A 24,312-nucleotide genomic window follows, 5' to 3' on the forward strand; every position below is an offset into this window, starting at 1 on the left:
AGACGTCTTTTTTCTCAGCAGCTTATTGCTTATTTATCGGAACCGCCGACATCGGACCACTACAGATCTTTTTACTCGTATACCCTTTTATGTTGAAGATATGCTCTAGTGAGCGTATTACTATATTTTCGGTGCAGCCGAATTTAAGTTTTTTTTGGTTCTAAACGTGCTAATTTCTTTGTTGCGAATTCATACGTTATACAAGTATAACATCACATAGTACATACTTGTACATATGTATGATTGTTTCAAATCCAAATTATAGGAATATACTATACATATGTACATAATTATGAAATTGTTGGTATTTGTACCTTAGGTAATAATTTAGTGTAAAAAACGCTTGAGCTTTGTAAATGTGTATGCTATGAATACTGCATATAAATTTACAAATTAAAACAGGCAGGTAGACTAAGATTTCATAAGTAGAGATGCCGCAAATCGACATTTGCCTTTACTTCTTCAATTGTAACGGAACGCTGCGAATGATCAGATTTATGATACCTTTGTGGTTGTATACATACTCGTATATATTTATATACAAACATATGTATACGTAACTGTTCAATCAAAAATTAAATGTAATAAGTAAGAAAATGTTAAATTCGGGTACAACCGAACATTTTATACACCTTAAGGTTGCATAATTTAAAGAAATTATTACTTCAAAGTCTTAGCCCGTGAAATCAATTGCTTCCTAATGTGTGTATTGGAAAGTGAAAGAATCAAATGGAATTTAAAATTGTGTTCCTACTTTACATAGTAGGCGTGGTTGTAATTCGATTTCACCCATTTTCACACTGTGTCATAGGAATATGAGAGAAATGACACATACTAAGTTTAGTCGAAATCGATCGGTCGGGTACCGAAATATGTGATTTCACCAAAAAGTGGGCGGTGTCTCGCCCGGTTCCCATAAAGCCTTCTCATAACATCGTTGAGGTCAAATTTAACGTTTAATTGTTATTGCTTTTAGTAGTTTTGAACAGTAATATTGACAAATTGGGCAGAAGATCGTTTGACCGAGGATGGTCAATTTTACCGGAAAATCATCTTTTCGGACGAGGCTCATTTCCACCTCGATAGTTCCGTTAACAAGCAGAATTGTCGCATTTGGGGCACAGAAAACCCGCACGTAATTGTCGAGAAGCCAATGCACCCAGCACGAATTACTGTATGGTGCGGATTTTGGTCTGGTGGAATCATCGGCCAATTTTCCTTCGAAAATGAAGAAGGAACCTTAATCATCAATGGTGAGCGATATCGCGCAATGTTAACCCAATTTCTCTTCAAGCAAATTGAAGAGGAAGACTTGGACAACATTTGGTTCTAGCAGGACGGCGCTACGTGCCACACAGCAAACGCTACACTCAATGTTTTACGCTCTTTCTTCGAAATTTAAAATTTTATATGGCCCACCCTATATTATACCTGGTAGCAACATGTTGCAAGTGTATAAAAATTAATATTTCACTAGTCTGCAAATTCAAATAGGAAAACAGGTCTGTCACGAAATCCAAAGACGTAATGTATAAAAAACCAAGGAAGGTGCAGGTTTTATATATCTCAGAGCAAAATTGTCTAGATTTGGATTTGATTTTTTTTTTTTAGTAGATCCGCAGATTCGTGAGCTCACGATGGATGAAGCATTCCAAGTCGAACGAAGCATAAAAAAGGTCTTGGCTGGCTTTGGCAAAAATATGCCACAATTTCCCCGATATTACTAAACCTGAAAATAATCCATAAATCAATATGCTTATAACACTTAATGATGCGATATGTCACTTAAAATTAATGTTTTGGACTCGCGTGTAGATTATTTTGCTGAAAATCTTGAAGAAGTATCAAAATTCCGGTCAGCAGCCATGCTAAAACTAAATTAGAAAGTAACTTTAGTCTTACATCATGATGAGATATTTTACTGATAGTTTTAGAACTTGTAACTGTAAATTATAATTTTTCACAGTAAGTCTCGGACTACTGAAGACGATTTAATAATTCATGTCACTTTAATACGAATAATAATGAATTTAATTATGATTAATGGATTTTAAATTGAAAATCCGTGCTCTGTACTTATTTACATTATATCCAGTAAGGAGAACAATCATTTTTTTCCTTTTTGGCAGATCAATGTAATGGAAATGCTCCAGCGTTGTGTAAGCAGCTGATTCAATTTGAAATAAAATATTGGATACCTCAAATCTTATTTTTTCTGTTCGTTAAAGTAGTCGTAAGACATCCAACATTAGTACATATGTATGTACAACCAGTCGATTTTAATTAATACCAAAGGTAAAACTAATTACCTTGAAATAAAATAATTCAAAACTCTAGACTTTTTTTGGAGTTCTCTGGAATTGAAACACGTTATAAGAGCATTCACCTTTTCAATTTATCAATTTTTGAAACCATGTTCCTGTTAGCATCGAAGTTTTCAATACCCGAATGAAGCGTCGACATCCCAATAAATTGGGATGGTAAATTACCCGTGCAAAAAAAATCAAATTTTCATATAAAACTCACTATTTGGACCAATTTAACAAAAAATTCGGGTTAGAACGGAAGACGTGTAAAATTAATCTCATTTTACTAATATGTATGCAAATCTACATACATATCTATTCGTACAGTGAGAAGTTACAAAATTTAAACACTGTCGGTTTTCATAGTATTATACTATATGTATTACCGTTAAAAGAAACAAATAAAAAGTTAAGTTACGTTAATGATTAAACAAAAATCGTTATTAATCGCTGTGTCTTCTTTCCATTTACTTCTTCATACAGCTCACGGTAGCATTCTATCGCTTCATTTAATTGGTGCTGAAATCTTGCAGATCATTCTATGTTTGGTTCCAAATGATTTTCTTGTTCTGTCAACATTTTCAAACTCGTATTATGTTAACATGTTCTAAAATTAACCTGTATGTTCATATAGAGTTTCGATTTTATTACAAAAACAGTACATAATTGAAACGTAAAACCTTGTAAAAAACGGGAACTACATAAAACCGTGTAAAAAATTCATGCAAAAAGGAGATCAAGTGTACGAGGTGTGTTCAAAAAGTATCGCGAATCGTAACTGACAGTTTTCTTCGATTGCAGGGGCGTGGTGCATCATGAGTTCTTGCCACAGGGAAGAACGGTCAATAAGGAAAATTACCTGCAAGTTATGCGCAATTTGCGCGAAACAATCCTCCAGAAACGCCCGGATTTGTGGAAGAACAAAAATTGGCTTTTGCACCACGATAACGCCCCTGCTCACACACATCGTTGCTTGTGCGCGACTTTTTGGCCAAAAACAACACACTAATGATGCCGCAGCCACCGTATTCCCCAGATCTGGCCCCCTGTGACTTTTTCTTGTTCCCTAAACTGAAGAGGCCCATGAAAGGACGACGTTACGCTTCTCTTGACGAGATAAAGACGGCATCAAAGGAGGAGCTGAAGAAGATAAAAAAAATGATTTTTTGAAGTGCTTCAAAGATTGGAAAAACCGTTGGCACAAGTGTATAATATCTCATGGGGATTACTTTGAAGGGGACAAAATAGATATTCATGAATAAATAAATAATGTTTGAAAAAACACAAAATTCGCGATACTTTTTGAACACACCTCGTATATATAATTGATCAGCGTGACGAGCTGAGTCGATTGAGCCATGTCCGTCAGATTTTCCGTCTGTAACTATATGTAACTATATGCGAACAGGTCCTTCAGTGTTTGAGATGTTGACCAGAATTTGCATATGTCCTTTTCTCACCACGAAGCTGCTCATTTGCCGAACCACTATAGCATATAGCTGCGCTTCAAACTGAACGATCGGAATCAAGTGCTTGCATGGAATACTTTTTTCATTTGACGAGGTATCTTCACGAAATCTGGCATGGATCATTGCTTAAGATAATAATGCAGAAATTGTTCTGATCGGAAAACTATAACATATATCTGCCATATAAACTGAATGATCGGAAGTAAGTGCTTGTATGCCAAACTTTTTTATTTGAAAAGTAAAATCCAAAGTAACGCTACAATCTCGGACTACTACAGCATATAGCCATTCCAACTGACCCTTAAAATTAAAAGGATAAATATCATCACAAAATATCCTGTTTCCTTATTATGTGACTTTATCTCGAATAAAGAACACACGAACAAAATATTTTCCTTTGAATGCGAAACATTGTCCGGTTAGGTTTTCAAACATTGTTGTAACCAATAACTGCTATAAGAAACATACCTGTGAAGTGTGTTATAACTTTGTGGCAACCGAAGTTGCGCAACCCTACATAATACTCGTAGCTCGTATCTGGTTATGATAACTGTTGCCAAGCACCACGGCGTCTGATTTCGGGGCAAGCCTCTAATTGCGGCGACCCCTTCTCATCACGCGCTTTCATATTCACAAGATACTATAAGTATTTAAGCGAAAGGTGATCTTGGATATGAGTGATTGCTGTTTAAGGGTTATTTATCAGGATATTGATTCTGCGATGTCTTCATCAGTTTTTTTTTTTTTTAAAGCTTCGCCTAGTTTGCTTTGTATTATTATTAATATACTCGTTTCATTACTTGTATTTACATACATACATATGTATATTGTAACAAATGGTACGTTGGGTACCGATTTTTGAGATTTCACCAATTCAAAATTTAAATATTTTTTACTAAAATTGCCTTAAAAATAATTCAAAATCTGTTTCTTAAAGTATTAAGAAAGAATCATGCATAAGGATTTTAAGTTTTACTGTACATGAAGTTAAATTTTTCTCACAGTGTAAAATTATAAACTGATCCAGGCACACGCGAACGTTTGCGTATATATTTACATATATATATGTATACATACACATATGCATATATTAATGTGTGTGCATTAAGTATTGGGTTAGTAAGATCGCCTGTGGCATTTGTTACTGACACTACGGGCTGCTGGCAAACAATTCCACTGGCTCTCGTTCCCTTTTAGCTGTTTGATCTTTACTTTATTTCAGAATATTTGGTACCAATGATGCCCATGGCTACATGTGTGAGTCTGTATGTGCGTGTGTATCTAAGCTGTGAGACAGAGAATACACACACAGTTAAATTTGATCGCGGATCCCTAAAAGTGCTCAGTGAGACATTATTTGCTGTGCAGTACGGTGCTCGGTTACTCGACGCGATTACATTCGAACGTTTGTTTGCGCATGCGTAAAGGAGCATAAATACGAATACGTGTTCAATTAATTATACAGTGATCAATTTGGGGACTAAATTATATTTTGAATGTATTGTGAAAAGTGAGCAAACACAGTGATAAATAAATTTAAAGAGGCTTAGTGTGAAAATTTACGTAAAATAATAAAACCGCCAAAATGGTTTGGTTGCATGTAGGACAATATATATTATTGTTGTTTTTGCTAACGCTAACTGCAGTTTCCAGTAGCGCCAAAAATACACATTTAAATCAGCGCAAACGTAATCATCCTCGCTATTTAAGTCGTCAACAAAAAAGTGAGCTTGCCCGCCAATTGCTCCTAGTTGATGGATTGCAGGTGGAATCAGAAGGTTATTTCGACGTGGTAGAACAACCAGAGCAGTTTATTGAAATCGATACGCAAATCGTAAGTAAAATATACTACCGACATTATATTACAGCACATATTCGTATATGAAATCGCCCTTTACCTGCCATACGACATTTAAATATTTTTAGGCGCCAGAAACTAAAGGCAAACACGGCGCCATTGAACCGACTCATCTAAAACATTTGCTTGATATCGCCGCCGCTGAGTCGGAGATGTCAGCGGCCATTGCAGGCGGCGACGAGGAGGCGAAAAACGTCTGGAGTCGCGCCAACGCAAATCGGCCGCCCTTCCTTTTCGACAGCGGCGCTTTGTCGAAAATACAATCGAATACAAAAAGTATAAACACCGATGATGGAGGAAATTTTTTCTACGAACGCAACATTATTACCGAAGAGCCGGGAGTATCGCTGGCAAAGCTTAAAGCAGGCCGACAACAAAAGAACACAATGAAGGGAGACGACACAAGCGGCATCCCACGCCAGCGGCTACAGAGTTTGGCATTTCGAAGGTGAGTTCAAAAGGAAACCAAAATTGATGCGAACGTACACACAACTAAGTGTATGTATGTTTATTTTTTGGATTGTAGTCATTAATGTTATCTTCTCGGCGCATCTGCGTTCTTTAGTAGACCGAAAGTGATTTGACCGTTGCGTACTTTAGTAGCAATATGGTCACGTGCCTTCGATACAAATATTCCGATATAAAACTACGCAAAATATTGATTAAAAAGCTGGCAAGACCTTAATAACTTTTCACATCCGTTATATGCACCTGAATTTAATAGCAATATTTATTATGTTGTTGTTCGAAGAGTGGTACCCGTTTCTGCAAAACGAAACTGGCCACTTTATTCTTCTACTTTGCGATGCGCCATCACTTTCATTAATAATCCACCTACCTGTCGCACTATGTCAACGTAAACACATGTAATGCACCTGTATCCTCACAGTCCAGCGTAGTAGAGCAAACAGGTAGAAAACTAGTAGGCAGTCTAGAAATCCCTTTTGCAACTATACGAGTATTAACTGTCGCCCATGCTGTTCAAACACCTGCGCCCATGCACATTTGGGAATTTCCAAAGAATTTCCTCAATTGCCGCTGCAGCCACTTGTCTTAGACAAAGCAAGGTGAAATTTTAATATTCCATTGTTCTAAAGTAGCCGCGGCCACACCTCCAAGTCTGTTGCAAATTCTTTAAACACTGGCACAGAAAATAAGAAATTCAGGTAGGCTGTAGAAAACACTCAAGTGGCAGCACGTGTTAAAGGTTGACGCTTATAATAACATCCTCTTGAATTTAATCGTTTCGCCGAAAATCGGAGAACTATCGAAGTATTTCAGTCAGCTTCATAGAAGTAGCAGACATTTTTGCAAAATGTAAAATGAGATTTACATATACTGGTTATGGGTATATGCTCCCTTCGGCCCGGTCAGACAATATATGTATATAGTATGCAACTTACAAAGTGGAAGCGAATATTTTACCGATTCATTTTCCAACATAGCAAGATACAGTTGGCCTACCGATGCTATGGTCTATTGGGTCCCAATAAATTTAACAAATTTGCTTTTTTCCAAAGAGGCAACGTACCTCGGATATGAGGATTAAGGGATTTTAGTTTGTCTATTGCATGCTAAGAAATCATGAAGCACGTGCTGCGAAGTTTTTATGCCCATATAAAGCAAATGTCTCCTGAGTCGGCAGAAACAAGTTTAACAGGATCTTTAAAAAGATTTATTACTTGCTTGATTTTTATTCAGATTATACTCCCTCAGCAATGGGTTTTTCTGGAATATTCCAGGACGACACTGTCTCTCTCCACCCTTTTCTCTTTACAGAACTCCTCTCTTCTTATGATATGTGATTAAAAATTAAGGTCTTCCCAGTTTAAAATAAACAAAATGTAAGTAACCTCATTAAAATTTGGTCTAAACATTAATAAATGGACATACATACATACATACAAGTAATAACCAATTCATTAGATATTTTCATTCGCTTGCATTAATCACAATGATCTTGACCAAAAACACCATATGGTTTACTCTCATCACAGTTAGTTTTACGTTTTCCGTATGACATAATTTTTCTATTTAAGAGAGTAACTTCTCAATTTAGGCCTTTCCTTTTTTATAACTAAAAGAAAACAAAGTTAATTTAACAAAGTGCCTATCCTTAATTCTTTTTTTTAACTAAAACTTTTGGTCGAAGCATCTGTTGATATTACATTGGACCCACTGGCTTAGTATACCATTGAGGTGAAGGAGAGTGAAAGAATTTACGCTCAGTAACATTTTCTAAAAACTATTTTCCTGTATTCAAGTAAACTTTCCATAACCATGTAACCAAACATTTTATACTCTCGTAATTTGCTAACTAAGAAAACTCAGATATTGACTTATAAGTATATGAGGTATGAATTCAAGCAGATGTTTTAAAATCCGAATATTAGGTATGTGGGGACAAGGGGGAAGTAGTGCCCCAATTTCATCCATTTTAGGCAATATGACACTTTAAGACTTCTTACATAATGACCGCTGGATGCGGTATAAAATCAACGAAAAGCGCGCAAATATATTTTATTAGGTGCAGATTTCACTAGGGTGTCTGAGTCCTTGAATAGTTATAATCCAAATTTTATTCCTGCTCCCATAAAGCCTTTTCATACCAATTTGGTTGCGAGATTTCGCACTTTTAACCGTAATATGGAGAGTTGGCGTGTTATTAACTGATTTTGCCCAGTTTCACAGTGTATGTGTGTATAGAATTGCTGAAATCTTCTTTGCAAGTTTGGTTGAGTTGGCTTGCACAGTTTGGAAGATATATATCGAACCATTTAGGGGACGGGGCCATCATATACATATGTATATATTCCTATTTAATACTTATACTTATCACTGAAATTTATTGTAGGCGATTATTTAAACAGCTAAAAGGCAAAAGGATACCGGTCTTTCAAAAGAAGCTTCACAAGCGACGTATTTTTCAATCTTCCAATGAAGCGAAAAGCAGGTAAACAAGTTCTGTAAGCCTCTACAATCGTGTATTATTGATTGTAACAAATAACTCAATATTACTTTTCTCACAGGCACTACAGGGTCAAATCTAATGCTAAGCAAAATCCAAATTTAGACTCATTCAACCAGATCAGAAGCACTCCATTTTTAAATTTAGAGTCCCGATCGCGGCGTGCAGTTACCGCTAAAAAGGAACGTATATGGGATTATGGAGTCATACCATATACCATCGATGAGATATTCAGCGGGGTGCACAAAGCGCTCTTCATGAGAGCCATGCGCCATTGGGAGAATTCCACTTGCATTAAATTTGTAGAACGCGATCCGAAAATACATCCCAATTACATACATTTTACGGTTAAGAATTGCGGTTGTTGCTCGTTCGTGGGCAAGCGTGGTTCCGGACGACAGGCCATTTCGATCGGTCGCAACTGTGAGAAATTTGGAATTGTCGTGCATGAATTGGGACATGTTATAGGTTTTTGGCATGAACACACTCGCACCGACCGAGATAAACATATAACCATCAATAAGGAGAATATCATGAAGGGGCAAGAATATAATTTTGATGTACTCTCACCGGAAGATGTTGACTCTCTCGGTCTGCCATATGACTATAATTCAATCATGCATTACGCAAAAAATACTTTTGCCAAGAATGTTTATTTGGAAACAATACAACCGATAGGCTTATCGAAGACCCAACACATTGAAATCGGTCAAAGATTGCGTTTGAGTCCAGGGGATATAACCAAGGCTAACAGATTGTATAAATGCAGCAGTTGCGGAAGAACATTTCAAGAAAATTCTGGAGAGATAATTTCACCACATTATGAATACTCACAATTTTCGGCCATACAGGTCAGCAATGTGATCGAAGATAGTGGCAGCGGGGATTACGAGGCCAGTGATTTTGAGAAATCTCTTGAGAAATGCGAATGGCGTATTACAGCAACAAATGGGGAGCGAATTATTTTGCAAATTCACCAAGTGGTAAGTAATAGCATCAGTAATACTGACTTCAGAGCCCGGTTAACGGCTAAGGTGTTAATTATGAGCACGTACTTAAATACATATATATGTACATATGTATACTTTGTATATGATACTTAACTTATATTACAATGTGTTTTATTTTTTGTAGCATCTACTGCAGTCCACTGACTGTTCTGTGGATTATTTAGAAATACGCGATGGCTATTGGTATAAATCTCCTGTTATTAAGCGACTATGTGGTAATGTCACGGAGGAAACGGTGAAGAGCAGCTCCAGTCGAATGCTCATCAATTATGTCAATCAGCATGCCATTAGAGGATTTCGTGGATTTTCTGCTGATTTTGAGGGTAAGTCCTGAATAAAAATTGTTTTATGCAATTTCACTATCAATGCAAGCATATGCCACAACAACCATAACCATATTTGATTCACCCTTTTACTATATTTACAAGTACATACATACATATGCAGGCTATTGTAATAGCCGAAGCGATTGTTTGCACGTGTTGCATTTTCATGTTCAATTTGGTCTTTGAGGCCATAATCATGCTTTTTTCCCATTGCAAAAAGGTCGAAAATGTATATGACATATTTTCCGCTTATTCAGCTAAAGCGTTATCTGCACCGAAATTTACTCTTGTGGTATTTCACAGATGTCGCATAGACCTTGGTCTGTTCTATAGAGTGTGCAAGTGTTTGCGCCGCATCCGTGTTTACACACCTACAAATACTATTGTGCTGACTATTACCAATACATTTTTTTATTGATTTCTACTTTTCACCGATTTAGTCATCTTTAAATTTAGAAAAATAGTAAATTTCATATTTTGATAAAATACTTTTTCCTGATGGGGAAAACTCCTTTGATGGAAAGTAATGACTTGACGAGTTACATCTAATCTGCACCAACTTATTTAACGGTCAAATGTTGTACTCGTGCCAGCCCTGTTCAGGACTACAAGAGAAATGACTAAAACGAAATTGAGTAATTTTGGACCCGATCAAAAACAAACGCTCAAAGGCCGGATACTTATTATTTTCCACATTACACTCTAGTACATTCATATCTTATGTATATAAATTAAATCTGTGACCAAGCTTTTGCGCTTTCTATTTTAAAAGGAAAAGTCTTCCCAGACAACATTAAACAATTTTAGAATGTAGGCGTAGAACTAATGAGGGTTTTATTTTTGTTACTCAGTTACATGTGGAGGCGATATTTTTCTCACCGAAAATAGACGTATTGACTCTCCCAACTACCCACTGGAATATCTCGCGGACCGAGAATGCATTTGGCGAATATCGGTGCCGGAGAACCGCCAAGTCGCGCTGAAATTTCAGTCATTCGAATTGGAAAATCATGATAACTGTGCTTACGATTATGTGGAAATACGCGATGGCAAAGACGTTGATTCTCAATTAATTGGCATTTATTGTGGGTATATTTTGCCACCAAATATCAAGTGAGTACAATTGCTGGCCAATATGTATAGTAAGTATTGGCCGCACTGTTAACCATTACCGGCTTTAATATGAATTTTTATTATTCTCACAGGTCCAATTCAAACCACATGTACATAAAGTTTGTTTCCGATGGTTCGGTACAAAAGGTTGGCTTCTCTGCAGTGTTCCTACAAGAGTTGGATGAATGCAAATTTACCAACCATGGATGTCAACACGAATGCATCAATACTTTGGGGAGCTATCAGTGCGCTTGCTTTGCTGGCTATGAGCTGCAAGCCGATGGACGTACTTGCGAAGGTTTGTTTGCTTTCGGATTATACACAGCATTTGGCATAACGAATATGTACACATATTCGAAAATTCTTTAGAAACCTAATAATTTTACTCGTAACAGCAAAATTTTAAAAATATTGACGTTATATTTCAGATGCGTGCGGCGGCATTATCAATGCCTCTACTCCCAATAGCACAGTTCATTCACCATCATTTCCGGATGTGTATCCCATATCGAAAGAGTGTGTTTGGGAGGTGGTGGCACCACCCAATCATGCAGTGCTCCTTAATTTTACACACTTTGATTTGGAAGGCACGAAATATCAATACACTGAATGCAACTATGATTACCTCTTGGCATACTCTAAGTTACGTGATAGTCGTCTGAAGAAAATCGGTATTTACTGCGGTCAAGAGCTACCTCCAGTTTTGAAATCCGAACATAACATAATGCGTTTAGAATTCTACTCAGACAAAAACATTCAACGGACCGGCTTTTCGGCAAATATAATAATTGGTTTGTAAACTTTAATATTATATATAAACCCAGCAATATTGTTCTTGGTAAAAATTAAAGCTTTTCGCTAAACAGATTTTGACGAGTGCAGCATTGATAATGGTGGCTGTCAACATCATTGTCTCAATACATTTGGTTCATACAAGTGCAGCTGCCGCAATGGATACACTGTCCACGAAAACCGACATAATTGTACCGAGACAAAATGCAAATTTGAAATCACCAGCCCCAAGGGGACCATTTACAGCCCCAATTTCCCAGACGAATATCCACGTAACACATACTGCTTTTGGCACTTCCGCACCGTTTTAGGCCACCGTATGCAGTTGACATTTCACGAATTCGAAATGGAAAATCACCAGGTGAGTAGAGCCAACCTCTCAAGAGCAGTTATTCTTATTTTATTCATTTTGTTTTCTGCACTGGTTGGTCCGTAGGAATGCTTTTACGATTATGTCGCCTTATATGACGGCAAATCAGAGAACAGTTCGACATTGGGCATATACTGTGGAGGACATGAGCCATATGCAGTGGTGGCATCCACAAATGAAATGTTTATGGTCCTATGGACTGATGCGTCCCTGCAGCGTAAAGGATTTCGAGCGACATATTCAACAGGTAAGAAGTGATGTTCTGTGAATGTCGCCATTTAGTTACTATTACTCTTAAGTTTTTAATCGATCTCTTGAAAAATGTCGAACAGTTGGATGAAAACACTAATACTATTTTAGATAATTGTAAAGATTTTGTTTTCACTTTCAGAATGCGGCGGCTACTTACGAGCAACAAATGAAACGCAAGTCTTTTACTCACATCCGCGCTATGGTAGTCGAGTCTACAATCGTCACATGTATTGTAATTGGCGTATACAAGCTGATTCTGAGAGTAGTGTTCAAATAAAGTTTTTGCACTTTGAAGTTGAATATTCGGATCGTTGCGAATACGATGCGGTGGAAATAAGAGAAGAAATTTTTGAAGAGAAGTATATGCGGAACAGCAATCATGGACGTTATTGTGGCAATAGGGTAAGACTAAATTACGATTATGAATACTAATACAAAAATACAAATGTACATCCCCTTACAATTACTCTCTCTCTCTTGTTTTTGCTTACTCTTTCATTTTCAGAAACCACCCACAATAACATCCTATACCGATACCTTACTCATGAGATTTCAAACTGATGGCAGTACCTCTTTGCGTGGTTTCGCTGTTTCTTTTGTTGCCGTGGAACCTCCAGATGAGGATCTCATAGACGATTTAGATGCAGTTACACCTTTTCCTGGTTACATGCGCAGTGTGTACTATGCTTCAGATACAGGCAGCGATTATGATAATTAATTTGTGGGATTACAGAGTGTATATGCTTTATGATTTGGTTGTTTGTTACAACTAAAGAATAATTTATACATTTATTAAAAATCAACAAATTTAATTTAGTAATTATGTATATTTATTAAGACGTAAGTACGTCATATACATACACATATAAGAACATACAATTATTTGTACGCTAATAAATTAAAAAATGTAAATAATAATACATATGTAATAATAAGATAAGAGAGCCTCAGAAGATTTCACTACGAAAAAGTATTTTTAATTATATAATCAAATTATATTCATATTTCCATCTGTAAATAACGTTTATAAAACTGGATTGTTGGTTGAAGAAGTATAAGTTGTTATTTGATTAACTGTCCTCAGTGTTTTATCTTTAGGATAACTCGACGATAATCTACAGAAGACGAACGAATGGTAATTTTTGAAAAGATTTGTTTTAAATTAGATTAGCTGATTTCAAGATGTATGAAATTTAATGTAGTGATTGTCAACAAGACGCGAGTTCGATTGTAAAGGGTGATTTTTTAAGAGCTTGATAACTTTTTTTTTAAAAAAAACGCATAAAATTTGCAAAATCTCATCGGTTCTTTATTTGAAACGTTAGATTGGTTCATGACATTTACTTTTTGAAGATAATTTCATTTAAATGTTGACCGCGGCTGCGTCTTAGGTGGTCCATTCGGAAAGTCCAATTTCGGGCAACTTTTTCGAGCATTTCGGCCGGAATAGCCAGAATTTCTTCGGAAATGTTGTCTTCCAAAGCTGGAATAGTTGCTGGCTTATTTCTGTAGACTTTAGACTTGACGTAGCCCCACAAAAAATAGTCTAAAGGCGTTAAATCGCATGATCTTGGTGGCCAACTTACGGGTCCATTTCTTGAGATGAATTGTTGTCCGAAGTTTTCCCTCAAAATGGCCATAGAATCGCGAGCTGTGTGGCATGTAGCGCCATCTTGTTGAAACCACATGTCAACAAGTTCAGTTCTTCCATTTTTGGCAACAAAAAGTTTGTTAGCATCGAACGATAGCGATCGCCATTCACCGTAACGTTGCGTCCAACAGCATCTTTGAAAAAATACGGTCCAATGATTCCACCAGCGTACAAACCACACCAAACAGTGAATTTTTCGGGATGCATGGGCAGTTCTTGAACGGCTTCTGGTTGCTCTTCACCCCAAATGCGGCAATTTTGCTTATTTACGTAGCCATTCAACCAGAAATGAGCCTCATCGCTGAACAAAATTTGTCGATAAAACACATTTCGAACCGAACACTGATTTTGGTAATAAAATTCAATGATTTGCAAGCGTTGCTCGTTAGTAAGTCTATTCATGATGAAATGTCAAAGCATACTGAGCATCTTTCTCTTTGACACCATGTCTGAAATCCCACGTGATCTGTCAAATACTAATGCATGAAAATCCTAACCTCAAAAAAATCACCCGTTACATTGCGGCGGTTGCTAATGTAAAATTAAAATAAGAATATCTGATGACCTATCTTCGTGTATTCATTTAATTGAGTCCACATAACGTTAGGCTCCATTGCTAATTATAATTATTCTGTCCTTTTATGTACATATAATGTCTTACCCGAGCTCACATATACATATGTACATATCGCTCATTTGCTGCAAGACCGGCATAATTCAAAAAACGTGATTTTTGAGTTAATGCTGCAGAATTGTTCGTTATATCATACTTCATGTTGAGTGAAAAATTCATATGAATACCTCTTATATGCTCCGCTTGAGAAGAGGTGTAAGGTTGGAGTCACCGTGTAAGGTTGTAGTAAGTTGAAAACTTTAAACGCGTTTTCTGGCGAATCGATTTTTTTGACTTATGCCGGTCTTGCAGCAAATGAGCGATATGTATTTTAATTTATATATAAATATATAAGCAAGAGTATATAGCTGTAAATGTATGCCAATATTAGTGACTTGAAATAAGAATGGATGAACAGTGTTCACTTCTTTCCTACCTCTTGATTCCGGGTATATTGATAACGATCAGTTCGCAAGTTAACTGTAGTCTAAGAATGGCACAAAGGCCACAACAGCCACGGGTTAACTTTTGACTAAAACAAAGTAAAGGAATCAATTCCGCAAAATCAATTAGATGCATTAACAAATAAAACTCAAAAGTTGTCTTCTTTGCAGAATTATCGAATAGGAAATATGTATCCTAAATTTAGCATTAACATAATTTTGTTTTAAATATTATGAATTGGAATAAAGCCACTTCTTTTGATTCGAAGTTTGGATGATAGATGCCAAAGACGTGTTCAATCCATCACACCTTATTTTAGTTTTTTTTACAACTGCATTTTGTTTGTTTCTTAACTCCTAATTGCCACTAGGTAGTGCTTTTCAAGCATTGTATAAACCTTTATATTTCTACAATGCTTACAAGTGTTGATGTGATGTGATTATTTTTACTTTTTTGTTATTTCACTCGTTGGGAAATAGGTTGGAATCTTGTTCTTCCTGATACCTAGCAACGATAACAGTAATAAAACAAACCTGTTTATGCTAAAATAATTATTTGAATTTTTTTTTGCCAAAATTGAGGGAGTTCTCTATTATGTTTCTTTATTTAATTTCATTATACGCTAAATATGGCGAAGAAAAAGCTAACTTTTAAAAATTATTTAAAATTTTGTTATGTTTTCACAGTAGGCAAACGGCTCTGACCAGTGTAGCCGCTCAGTAGTTAGCGAATATGTCACATGTTTGCACAAAGCTCATCAACAGTTTTGGAGCCTACCATTGTACAAAATGCGTTTTTTCAAATAATAATTATAAACCGCGGCTAAAAATTACATTATTCATGCATAAAGGTTGTAAAAGATGAAATTACAGTATTTTTACCCTTTTAATGTGTTCTCTCCTTTGATAAGGATGTTATTTTGCCTTGTAACGCATTTTACGCTAATAAATTAAAAATTGTTGGCTTTGATATTGGCAAGCCACTGGAATTTTATCATTTGTAATTGTACTGTTTTGAAGTGTCACACCAATACAACCCTGAGATATGCCAGCTGCGCAACCCTTCAAACATTTTTCAATTTGGCGGTTGTAAATTGAGTTAATTCGTCTAATATTGGTTTGTGAAATAGTTTTGTAATTGTATTTTTTAATGTTTGTGTCTTTTAAACTTGTTAAAATTCAGTGGGAAGTTTATATTAACAAAAATCTCAAAGTTTACGAATATCTGCAAAAGTTAATAAAACAATATGAGTGCATTTGAGGTTCGTCAACATCTTGGTAAAAAAAATCGAAATGATCTATTAAATATTTTTTGACTTCTTTTATAAAGGTTGTAGTTACTCCAACACGACCGAAATGTAAAAAGCGCGTTGAATCTCGTGAGCCCACTGATGTTGTGATGGCTCCATTTTCTGCCAAATCAATTGTGCAATTTGAGGATGTGCCCATTGGGAAAACGGCGCGTCGTATTCTACGCGTTGTTAACCCTTCAACAGAGGATATAGAGGTAAACAATACAATAATTATAAAAAAATATTTTCCTTACCAAACTATCCTACACTATGAAAATAAATACAAATTTATTTAGGGACTTAAATTGTTTTTTTTTAGAAGAACGTTTACATTGCTTCATTTAAAAAGTGTTTATTTTAACGAGTTTGGTGTAAACATCTTACGATTAATTTTAATCAATGTTTTCATTGTGGTTTTAGGTAAGAGTCATTAGGGCTATAGATGCTGAATATAACATATCAATAAATTGGACTGAAACGACTGTTCCACGTTCGAAAACTGTCGAGATGGAGATGGTGTGGAGCCCTTTGGTGGACGTTGCTTGTAAAGAAATAATGCAACTTCTTGATAATAGGAATTTCCGTAAAGATGTTATGGTTATAATGAAAACTCGCATAACCAATCCTGTTAAGGTACGTTTGAAAAAAAAAATTATGTAATTGTGGCGCTTAAAAAAGAAATGAATGCACATATTTACTCAGACATATGAATGTTATATGTTCATATGAAAAGGTGGTTGAATATGCACCTAAAAGGGGTTGATTTAATAGTATGCTCTCATGTGAAAGTTAATTCTTAAATGCATCAAGCATTAACCAACGTTTCGTTCGTAAAGTTGCTAAAACAGCCATATTTAATTGATCTATTAAATTGTATCCCGAAAACAGAACTTATTGGACAGTTAATGTTAGTTGTCATTCGTTGGCAGTCGCTAAGAAAACAGATTTTTTTTATTTGGTTATAAACATAGAATAAACATACCTTTTTTTTTTAAATTATTATACTTATATATATATGCATACTCATTCTTAAATTTTTTATTTTTTTTCATATAGTATGATTATCATAAAAATGGAATTTGTGTTTCGTAAAGACAAAACAAAATTTAAAAACTGTTACAAGTAAAATAACTTGTTCATATTTACTTTTAGACTGTGCGTAAATTTCCAACAATCTCCACCGGTAATAACGGCTATGTGAGGACACTGCGGCTTAAATCTCCCACAGGTACATCAAAATCTCATAAAACAAATTCAACACATACGCAATTACGCAAATCAGTTCCAACGATTACACAAAAGCCCGTTAAGCCTCAAACAGCTCCATCCACATCACACACACGCGCTCCCCCTCTCAGATCAGCATGGGTGGATTCGAATAGCAAATTGCGTAAAGAACAGAAACGAGAAGCTTTTGATGAAATAACTATTAACTTTACTCATACATCGCCTCTCACTGAACAAAATATATACGCACGTAGCAAAACTATGAATGCAACTATAACTTCCATTTCGTCAACGAAATCGCCAGTACCCATTACTCACAAAGAGAATGTCAGTCCTTTAACTCCTAATAATGTTATTGAAATGTTCGATAACATTCAATTCACACCAATAAACAGCGATGCTGTTAAAAGTGGTGTTGGAAGAAACCCCGATATGGATAATCTGGCAAATTGGCCTACCCCAATAAATATAGATACTGTGAAAGTAAATTTATCAACATTGCGGCCTCGGCGTTTAACATCGGTAAATGACACAACAGATGTGGTTGAAGATACAAATACTACTCGGATGACAGTTGAGTTTCATGTGGATCCAAACACTCCAGGAAATGCAATTGTAACAAATAAAACTTTTGAAGTTAAACATGAAAATATGAATGTGTCAGTGGATGCTCTTGATGCTTCCATTAGTTATGGTTTGACACTTAATAAAACAAGTACGATCAGCACAACACCCAAGTCTCGACCATTAGCAATGATAGAAGAAGAAGACGTTATCAATTGCGGAAATGTTGAAGCTGAAAAAACATATGTTAAAAATAGGGAAGAAAAAATTGTTGAATCAAGTCCATTCAGGGGAGAAGAAGATTTGCTGCGAGATATAAAATTAGTTGGTACGCCACTGAGGAAATACTCGGAATCAATGAAGGATCTTTCATTACGCTCTCCAAATAAACGATACTCTGCTAGTCAAGGTTCAATGCCGAACCTTAACGAAATGGAGACTATACGTTCCATCGAGCAAAATCGTTATTTTTATAATCGTGTTCATTCACAAGATGCTCTAAAAATGTCCGTTATTCAGGAACAAAGCGTTAATAAAGGAACGACACAACATAGGAATGAAGTAACCGTTTCAGAATCCACAGATTTCGGTCTAACATCTCACGTAGATTTAGCTTTCAATCAAAGTGAAATTTTAGCGCAATCAAGTCGTTTTAATTTAAATGAAGTTGGCTTGAAATCGCGAAAGAGCAGTCCAGTCACTGTTTCTGGCAAATGGCGAGATTTACGAGGTGTATCACCAAAATCATCAAGAACTAAACTAATTGAAAATTCTCCCTCAAAATCAAATGGTCAGAAAAGAAATTCTCAGAATTTATCTATTTCTGATGCACAAAGCAACGAATCATTGACTACAACAGCAAGTGAAAAATCAACAGCAAAAACTTGTTTTACTTCTGCCCCGTACGTAAGAGGTTCTCCTAATAAAAACATGAGCCTAATTTTAGTTTCACCTCCAAAGCGTCAACGCGTGGAAAAAGAATTTGCTTTTGAGCGACCATTGGTGCCTTATTTGTCTCGTTCGAAGAATTGGACACACACCCAGGTGAAAAAAGTAAGAATTATGAAATCCACCACACCACAAAAAGTAATGCCGCCAAATATTCAATCTACAATCATATCGCGCGAAACTGAAAAATTATATGATCCAGAATTATATCTACAGTTTTGCATCAATCCCGATCCTTTTGCTGCTAGTACAACTTGTGACCCTTTTCTCGCTTGCACAATGTACTTAGACGAAGCGGCCGTTCAGAGGCATCAACATGATTTTAAAAAGTGGTTGAATGCATTGGTTACAATACCGGCCGATATGGATGCCAACAGCGATGCTAAAATCGATGTTGGTAAACTTTTTAATGAGGTGCGCCATAAGGAATTGACGTTAGCACCTACCAAAGAAGAGCAGTCTATGGATTATCTTGTGCAACACAGACTTGAGGTAGTTCGACGTGCTGCTGTCTACTTGTACCTAAGCGATGAAGTTCGTGAACCTTGTTCTAAAGTGGCAGTATATGTAAATAAAAATGCTATACGCATAAGAAACGATAGAAATTTACACCTTGATGTAGTGATGCAGCGTTACATATTAGAACTGTTGCTATGCTTTAATCCGATGTGGCTGCGTATAGGCTTAGAGGTTGTTTATGGTGAAAAGATTCATTTGCGGTCAAATAGCGACATAATTGGACTGAGCACCTTTATACTCAATCGGTTGTTTCGGGACAAACTTTTGGAAGAGAAATATTCACGTGCATATTCACTATCTGACGAATACGCTCAGTATATAAAAAAATATACGTTGACTAAAATGCTTTGTTTGCTACTATTCCTTGATAAAGCGAAGCAAAAGCGCATTATCAAATACAATCCATGCCTCTTTGTCAAAAAATCACCTCATAAAGAAACAAAAGAAATTCTATTGAAATTCTCATCTGAGCTACTTGCAAATATGGGTGACATAACACGTGATTTGAAGCGTCTGGGCTATGTCTTAGAGCATAAGCAATGTTTCTTAGACGAATTTAATTACGCATTCCAAAATCTTGCGGTAGACCTAAGAGATGGTATAAGGCTGACACGTGTAATGGAGATCATATTGCTGCGCGAAGATCTAACTAAGCAATTGCGCGTACCTGCCATTTCCCGCTTACAACGTATTTACAATGTAAACTTGGGATTGAGGGCACTGAGTGAAGCCGATTTCAAATTGGGCGGCGATATTACTGCAGCAGATATTGTGGATGGGCACCGCGAAAAGACGCTGTCACTGCTCTGGCAGATCATCTACAAGTTCCGCTCACCGAAGTTCCATGCGGCAGCGCGCGTTCTTCAAAAATGGTGGCGTAGCAAATGGTTGGCTGTATGGGTAAAACGCCGTATACGTGATAAAGAGGAGCACCGTCGACGAACTGCGGCAATAACCATACAAGCATACTACCATGGTTATATAGTTCGCAGGTGGGTAAAGTTATATCGTCAGCAACGTGCAGCAGCAGCAGTGGTGTTACAGAAATATACCAGACGTTACTTGGCGCAAATGAATTTTAAACGTTCAATAGTTGCCGTTCGCAAAATTCAACATTGGTATCGCGGTTGTGTGCTAGGCGTTCGCTACCGTCGATACTATACAGTTCTCCGCTGTTGTACGATATTCATTCAACGCTGTTACCGCCGTCGTTTGTTGTCAAAAAAATTATTACTAGTAGCCAACGAATATCAGAGATATATCGAGGAAAAACGTTTCAATGCAGCTACTTGCATACAGAGATTTTGGCGCTCTTTATGTGTTACAAAGCTGCATCGCAATGCATTCCTGAACCTGAAGCGGAGTGCACTCATAATTCAACGGAAATGGCGAGCAATAATTGCTATGCGACAGCAACATAAGAAATTTTCATTTATACGCGCCGCTGTTATATATATACAGCGATATTTTCGTGCAAAACGCTGTATGTTGCGGCTGCGCGCCGAATTCATACACTTACGCACTTGTGTTATACGGCTTCAACGACGGCGCCGTTCCATTTTACATATGCGCGCAGTGCGCGAAGAATATAAACTGAAGCTCAAAGCTGTGCATATCATTCAAACTCATTTACGCGCCACTTTAACGATGCACCGAGATCGCACAGCTTACCAAGTGTTGCGTAAAACTGTCTGCAAAATGCAAGAGAGATATCGGGCTGCCCAGAAGATGAGACTGGAAAAAAGAAATTATCAGCACTTACGGAACAGTTGTATTATCATACAGCGCAAATGGCGAGCCACAATTCTAGCGCGTCAGACTCGTGTCGACTTCTTGACGATACAATACTTCGCTACCGTGATGCAACAACGCTTCCGCGCTACACGCCTCATGAAACAACAGCGCACGGAGTATGCACAACTGAAGGCAGCCGTAGTCAAAGTGCAACACAGATACCGTAGCCTTCAAATTATGCGCCATGTGCGTTCAAAGTACCAAAGTGATCGCAACAAAATTATACAGATACAGCGACGTTTACGTGCAACAATTGAAATGCGATTGACGCGAATATCGTACCAGCAAAAAAGAAATGCCATTATATGTATTCAGAACTGGTACCGCTCCATTAAGCGGACTCGACAACAACAGCAATCATATATCCGCTTGCGAAATTGCTGTATTTGTGTGCAGCGCAGATGGCGGGCACTACAGCAAGGTCGTCGAGTCCGTCAACAATATCAACAACAAATACAATGTATTATATCCATACAGCGTCGTTGGCGAGCCACTCTGGTGATGCGGAAACAAAATGCTGACTACCGATGTAAACGTGCCGCTGCGTGTTACATACAGCGGTTCTACCGATCTTATCGCGAATCCTTAGCAGTACGTGCACAGTATCTACTCCTCCGTCGGTTAGTTGTTTGTATACAGCGAAGATACCGCGCACAGCGCAATATGCGTGTTGCAAGACACGATTTCATGTTGCTGCGTCGCACAACAATTTATTTACAGCAAAAGTATCGTGGTCTTCTTATAATGCACCAACAACGATCCGAATTCCTTTTTGTCCGCCGAATAGTCATACATTTGCAGCAGAAGTTCCGTGGTAAACAAAAAACGCAACATCAACGTTTAGAATACTTGCAATTACGTAACATTGTTATTGGATTGCAATCGCAAGCGCGTGGACTATTGGCGCGTCGCCGCTTACAAAATATGATGACACCTGAAATGGTGGAAGAACGCCGTCGGAGGAAAGCGGCTAGTTCGATTCAGCGGTTCTGGCGCGGTTATCGTGTACGTAAGTGCTTCCAGAGCATGCAAATGCGTTTGATTCGTCGAAACATGGCACTGTGGAAGAAAACCACTCAAGCAGCTAACACACTCAGTTACAAAATTTCGCATGCAGTATGTGTTCTTCGCGATCATTCAAGCGCATCGGAAATTCTACATGTTCTCATTTGTTTGGGTAAGTTTGACTGCACGAAATTCAAAATAGTATGCTTCCTTCCCAACATTGTAATTGCTATTACATAATATAAAAATAATAAGAATTCTCCTGTTGGGTGAATGCAACAAGAAAACGATATTTTAATTAAAGTAAATGCGTACCTACATATATTTTAGATCGTATTTCCCGTACTGTACCGCACATTCTTATGAACCAGTCTGATTTCGTATCGACTTTCTGCTACGGCGTCATGGCACAGACAATCCGAAGTGAGGTCGATAAACAACTAATCCGTTACTGTAGTCGAATTATTTTGAACTTGGCGCGTTATAACAGCACTACAGCTAATACTTTCCAGGAAAGCGGGCTTGTTACCATAGCTCAAATGCTGTTGCGTTGGTGTGACAAGGATAGTGAAATTTTCAACACTTTGTGTACCCTAATTTGGCTTTTTGCTCACTGTCCATATAAACGCCACGTAAGTTCAGCACGAAATTGTTAAAAAAAATTAACTGTTTCCCAATTAACCCTATTACATTTACCACCACTTAGATTATTCGCGAGTACATGACCACTCCAGAAGCTATATATGTGGTACGTGAGACTAAAAAGCTGGTGGCGCGCAAAGAGAGGATGAATCAAAACTTACGTAAACCTGTAGCATCAGCACGTGTACAAAAAACACAACAATTTCCCAACCGTGCATTGCCTAGCCTCGAACCTGACTACGGGGTCATACACTCCAAACCTTACACATTCGTATCATCCGTATTCGCATTCGACATGCTGCTAGCTGAGCTGGAAATCGAAGTTTCATAATCTTGTCTAATACCTGTATTTATGTAGTCCGGACTTTGTATATGTTTATTGTGGGCGTAAACCCACATTATTTTTAGGTCTTTGTTTGTATGAATTTGTCACATCAATATTTGTTCTTTGTTTATTATCTGTTTAGATATTCGTACAATCGCCTAGACTATGCTTTCGTATGCATTCGCTAAACTACTGCATTGATATTCGTAATTTATTTATAAAATCTGAATATGTTAATTTAAGGTTTTGTCAATGAATAAATTTACATACTGAGATTATTTTTTTTTAGTTTAATATTGTAAGGGATGGCTTTCACCAGGAGGGAATGTTTGATATTTTTTAAGCGCATTACTGATAAAAACGCCATCAGCAACATTTGATGGAATAAAATAGTTAGGCGAACTTTGTGTTTATTTTAGTTTATAATTAATTTTTTATACTTTAAATGCTTTTTCGATCCAAAATTTTTTTAGATAACCACTTGTCAAATGATTGCCGCGAAATAAATGTGTGCTGATTAGATTAAGTATCAGCTGAATGTCTGCAGAAGAATATAAGTTATGTGCTCTTTGTAACATACCCGTATTTATAAACAAAATTCAGAACTTCGGAAGAAGTTTTTATACTCAAAGGGGACAAGGAACACTAGCGTTACAGAAATATGTGAAGGACATGCTTATTTATGTCTAAACGTGCGACCCCTATCAGCTAAAATCTAGTTAAGGTATTTTTTAGAACAGATAATATTACCAATAGTTTCTTCGAATTACTCCGTTAGATCCGAGAACGGTTTTGACGTACGAAATTTGTTAAGGCCAATCGAAT

At 36.9% G+C, this 24,312-nt stretch overlaps 2 protein-coding genes across 3 annotated transcripts; both read left to right on the plus strand.

The window, feature by feature from the left end:
- The first annotated feature begins 4,957 nt into the window (after positions 1-4,957).
- Positions 4,958-13,434, plus strand: LOC105232565 (dorsal-ventral patterning protein tolloid). 2 transcript variants are annotated; one of them, XM_029552958.2, is made up of 12 exons: positions 4,958-5,609; positions 5,702-6,081; positions 8,488-8,586; positions 8,663-9,584; positions 9,736-9,934; positions 10,789-11,050; positions 11,143-11,348; positions 11,479-11,841; positions 11,917-12,203; positions 12,279-12,459; positions 12,604-12,866; positions 12,970-13,434. In XM_029552958.2, the coding sequence occupies exons 1-12, from the start codon at positions 5,361-5,363 to the stop codon at positions 13,180-13,182; spliced, it is 3,624 nt and encodes a 1,207-aa protein (XP_029408818.2). In that variant the 5' UTR covers positions 4,958-5,360; the 3' UTR covers positions 13,183-13,434. The 2 variants fall into 2 exon arrangements, with proteins under 2 accessions (XP_029408818.2, XP_029408819.2); XM_029552959.2 differs by lacking the exon at positions 4,958-5,609 and having other exon boundaries at positions 5,943-6,081; positions 8,488-8,599.
- Positions 13,435-16,216: 2,782 nt separating this feature from the next.
- On the plus strand, positions 16,217-23,762 carry LOC115066591 (protein abnormal spindle). Its single transcript, XM_029552957.2, has 6 exons — positions 16,217-16,433; positions 16,502-16,678; positions 16,884-17,096; positions 17,616-22,692; positions 22,851-23,152; positions 23,227-23,762. The coding sequence occupies exons 1-6, from the start codon at positions 16,419-16,421 to the stop codon at positions 23,491-23,493; spliced, it is 6,051 nt and encodes a 2,016-aa protein (XP_029408817.2). The 5' UTR covers positions 16,217-16,418; the 3' UTR covers positions 23,494-23,762.
- The last annotated feature ends 550 nt before the right edge of the window (positions 23,763-24,312 follow it).

The sequence above is a fragment of the Bactrocera dorsalis genome, unplaced genomic scaffold, assembly GCF_023373825.1.
Source record: "Bactrocera dorsalis isolate Fly_Bdor unplaced genomic scaffold, ASM2337382v1 BdCtg016, whole genome shotgun sequence".
NCBI lineage: Eukaryota > Metazoa > Arthropoda > Insecta > Diptera > Tephritidae > Bactrocera > Bactrocera dorsalis.